This window comes from Neophocaena asiaeorientalis, unplaced genomic scaffold (assembly GCF_003031525.2).
Source record: "Neophocaena asiaeorientalis asiaeorientalis breed wild unplaced genomic scaffold, Neophocaena_asiaeorientalis_V1.1 scaffold223, whole genome shotgun sequence".
Classification (NCBI taxonomy): domain Eukaryota; kingdom Metazoa; phylum Chordata; class Mammalia; order Artiodactyla; family Phocoenidae; genus Neophocaena; species Neophocaena asiaeorientalis.
Window position 1 is genome coordinate 3550068 of NW_020175045.1, and position 4371 is coordinate 3554438.

Consider the following 4371-nt stretch of genomic DNA (forward strand, 5'->3'; position numbering starts at 1 on the left):
CCTCTCCCATTGCGGAGCACAGGCTCCGGACGCGCAGGCTCAGCGGCCATGGCTCACGGGCCCAGCCGCTCCGCGGCATGTGGGATCCTCCCGGACCGGGGCACGAACCCGCGTCCCCCGCATCGGCAGGCGGACTCCCAACCACTGCGCCACCAGGGAAGCCCTCTGAACCGATTTTAATCACCCAGCCACAGGCTCCTCTGTTGTCTGGGCCATTTGCATGCACACCCTGCATCCCCTCTGAGCTTGTGGCGAGGGGACAGACTGGCCACACGCCTGTCTCCTGCCCAGGGCTCGGCCGGCCCCTCTGCAGCCTCATCCCTGCGAAGCCCCCATGCAGGGCTATGTGGTCAGGGCCTCTCGGGTGACCAGGTGTCCCCACTGGGAGGGTACTCTGAACCCCAGTGGGCCCCACCTTCTGGAAACCTCCACTGAGTGAAGGTTCACAGGACCCGAGCCCACCCCATTCCCCAGACTCAGGTGCTCAGGTCTGCCCGCGTACACTGTGGAGAGCTGTGCAGCGGTGGAGGGGGTGTGAATGCCCACGTACACTGGAAAGTACACCTCCTCAGCTATGCACACTTAGCACAGGGGCTGCAACAGCCTCCCGGCAGTCTAAGACCCAGTGGCCTCAGTTTCCTCAGCCGTGAAGCTGGAAGGATGCCGCCTTCCCTCCCCCCCACCCCGCCGGGGCATCACGAGGGTGCAGTGAGGTGGTGAGTCAGGTGGCCGGGGTCTGGCCCAGGATGGGTTCTGGACATTGGTCCCCCAGCTCCTGCTCTCTGGAGCTCGGAGCCCACCCCGCCAGCTGGGGCATCGTGAGAAGCAGAGGGCCTGGCCGCGTGACTCAGAGCGCGGCCAGGGCCCAGATTCCCTTCCGGTGCCACCGGCACCCTGAGTTTCAACCTCAGCGTCGTGGGTGGCGGTCAGGCTGGCCCCCTCAGTTTGGCCTCTGCTAGAAGCCGGGCCTCCTGCTTGGCTGTGTGGCTGGGGCAGCTGGGAGCCAGCCCCCCTCAAGGCAGCCGTGGGCCTGTGGGTGCCCCTCCCTTGGCGGGTCCCAGGCGAGGCCCCCGAAGAGGGGCCACAGGCTGGCGGTGTCAGCAGGAGAAACCGTGTCTCCTGGTCCCGGGGCTGCGTGGGGTCCTTCCGGGGCCGGCACCCATGTCCTCGCGTGGCCGTCCCTCTGCGGCCTGTGTCCAGACGCCCCTTTTCCTGAGGGCCCCGCTGACGTGGGGTTAGGGCTTCCGCACCAGATGGCCTCGTCCCGGCTCACTGGTCTCAGCCGTCGTGTCTCCAGACAAGGGTAGGCCTGAGGTCGTGCAGGTTGGGACTCCAGCATACGTATTTGGCGGGATGGGGACACCGTGTGACCCATGACAGCCCAGCTGGCTGCTCGTGGGGGACCCCACGGGAGGGGGCGGCCTGGGAGAGGGGAGCGGCCGGGGGCTGCGGGCGTCAGGCCGCCCCCGTGGGGCAAGCCCCCTGCTCACTGCCTTGTCTCCCCTGCCTGCTGCCCTCCCGTGACCCACGACCACTGCTGCGCTGGGGAGCCGCTCTCTGGGGAGCACGGGGCGGGCCCCGCGGGCAGGTGCTGGCCGGGCCTTTTCCTTCTCTGGACCCGAGCGTGAGCCTGGCCTCCCAGACAGAGGAGGAGGGTGGGGTGACTGAGCTGCCACGTGGATGAGCCCCAGACACTCTGAGCGCATCGCACGCTCCAGGCACAGGAGACGTCCCGACAGGAAGCGGACTCACGGTTGGGGCCGGCATGCGGGGGCACTGCTAACGGATGGGGTTTCCATTTGGTGTGATGGACTGTTGTGGAACTAGATCCTGGTGGTGGCTGCACAGCCTGTGAGCGTACCAGGAATTGCTGAATGGAACCCTTAAACGGGTGGATTTTATGGTACGTGAATCCCATCTCAGTTTTTAAAAAGGGGACTCTATGAAGTGGTGAAACTATCCGATTAGCAAACGGTGTTAAAACCCAAAGCTGGTGGCCCTTCAGCCCCGCCACCTGCGAGGCGGTGGGACCAAGCCCAGGGCCACCCCTCCGCGCGGCAGCTCCCGCGGGCCTGCACTCAGGCCGGACTGTCCCCCAGCCCGTCCCCTCTCTCCCCAGACTCCTGCGGGAACAGTGGATCCGGGCCAAGTACGAACGGCAGGAGTTCACCCACCCCGAGCGGCAGGAGCCCTACTCAGCAGGTAGGATGCCGGCACCTGTCCGTCTGTCCTTCCACCCTGTCCCTCTGTCCCCCCGCCCCTACCTCCTGGAGCTGGAGCAGGGTCCTTAGGAACCTGGGCGACTGCTTAAGTGGTCTGAATCCGTGTCCATCCGTTGGCCCCTGACGCCAGCTGGCTGACCTGGCACCAGGGGTCCCCGCAGCTGCTCACAGCCCAGCCCTGAACCCCGGCCGAGGGGTGGGGGGCTGCCTGGGGCCCTCCAGGCTGGTGGCGGCAGCACCTCTGCCCTGGGAGGGCCCGCAGGGTGGGTGGGTCCTGGCAGGAGGGGTGTGGATGGGCCTGGGCCAGTGGGCCCGGGGAGGTGGGGCCAGGCCCCGGGGGCTCTGTCAGCACACGGGCTGGGGGTGATCACACGCAAGTGGCCCAGGTGCTTTATTCTGCATTGGCCAGGAGGGGCTCTGCGTGCAGCCCATGCTCCTGCACAGCAGGTGGCTCCAGGTCCCCTCTCCTCCCGAGCCCCTGATGTGGCCCAGGGCTGGGACGTGGCCGGGATTCAATTACGGTCCACCCCAGAGAGCCACTTCCTCCTCTCCTGATGCCTCCGACGTACGAGGGAGAAAGGATGTGGGCGCCCATGCCTGTTCAGCCCTGGGGCACTTGTGTCCCGTCCTGCCTGAAACCCGGCCTCCCTGCTCTGGGACCCCAGGAAGGCTCACCCCACAGCCTTTGTCGCCCAGGCATAAACATCTCAGCGATTTGTAACGCGTGGCGCGTGGCCTCGATTCAGAGGCAGGTACAGGATCTCGTGCCTGCTCCTGCATTAGGACCCCTGGTTGTGAGCAGCAGTTGTCCAGCCCAGGTGGGTGTAAGGAGAACAGGGAAATGAGCGGCCCGCACAGCTGCCCTGGCTTCAGGCACAGTTTGAACCAGGCGCTCAGTCAGCGCCGTCAGGACTCGGCTCGTGTCTCCCGCTCTGGTTCTGCTTCTCGGGGTGGCACCGCCCCTGCCGGTGGTGGCTTTACTGCCGCAGGTCCAGCTTGGAAACGCCTTTGGGTTCCATGAGAAAAAGGCAAGTGTGACTTTCACCCGAGTGTCAGGAAGAGTCTTAGCTTTGGTCCCGACCGGTCAGGGGTGGGCGTGTGACCGAGTCACGACGGCCGGGAGATGAGCGCGCACCGGCCGGCTTCTGGAGCCCTCCCGTGAAAGTGGGGCTGTGCACAGGGTGGCACAACCACAGACCTTCCCATCTCGAGTTGCTGTCATTCCTCTCGTGAAACGACACCTCGGGAGTGCTTGGGGCGCCGGGCAAGGGAACTGGGATGGGGAGAGCCCGTTGGGGGTGCACACGTGGCGGGATGGAGCGGGCGGCCTTTGAAGGCCGTGGCTTCTCCGTTAGACCCTTGGGGCAGCGAAGAGCAAAGGCTGGGGCCCACCTGCGGCGGCGGGCCCTTGTCTCACCTGGATAGGTTGTGTTGGGGGCCGCAGAGGGCCAGCCCTCACGGGGCGCAAGGGGGGCGAGCTCAGCTGGGCCCAGGGATGCTGCTGGGGTGCTGCTGAGGGGGCACCGGGCGGGGTGCAGGCCCCACAGGGGGTGACGGTGAGAGCTTGGCTGGAGCAGGCAGTGCCGGCCCCCACCCCGGGGGCCCTGGCTTCCCACTGGGCAGCAGCTGGAAGGGCCCTGTGCACGCGTGCCCCCATCTCTGATTGCCCGGCCCCTGCAGCTCTGCAGCCTCCCCCCGACTCACACGTCACCTCCGGCGTGGGGGAGCCCAGCCTCAGGTCTTGTCTCTGCTCCCCACACGAGGCGGCAGCTGCTTGCGGCCTCGGTGCAGAGACCCTTAATGGGGCTCTGATTCCCATTTCTCTAAGCCCGCCCACCCTGCCCAGAACGCTAACGCCCCCTCTCCCTCGAGCCCTGAAAATTCACGCCTGTGGCTCCCCACTGCCCCCCGCCCAGCAGAGCCCTGAGATCTACAGGCACAGAGTCCTGGGTGTGCAGGGCCCTGGGGACCGTCAGCTTGGTCCCCTGACTCCACGGAAGTGCTCACCAAGCCACCCGCAGGGCAGGGCCCCTCAAGGAGACATGGGGAGTGCCCGGGGCACCAGCTGCTGGGATCCACCTGGGTTCCCAGAGGTGCCTGAGCCCTGGCTCTGTGCGCGGGTCCTGAACAGCCTCTGACTCTCACTCCC

The 4371-nt window shown here is 66.7% G+C and overlaps 1 protein-coding gene across 3 annotated transcripts in view; it reads left to right on the plus strand.

The window, feature by feature from the left end:
• Positions 1-4371, plus strand: part of ADAP1 (ArfGAP with dual PH domains 1) — a 73853-nt gene that overhangs the window by 51662 nt on the left and 17820 nt on the right. For all 3 annotated transcript variants that reach the window (XM_024763547.1, XM_024763548.1, XM_024763549.1), the window contains exon 4: positions 2120-2202. In XM_024763547.1, the coding sequence (XP_024619315.1) occupies positions 2120-2202 (83 nt within the window). The remainder of the gene's footprint in view (positions 1-2119; positions 2203-4371) is intronic.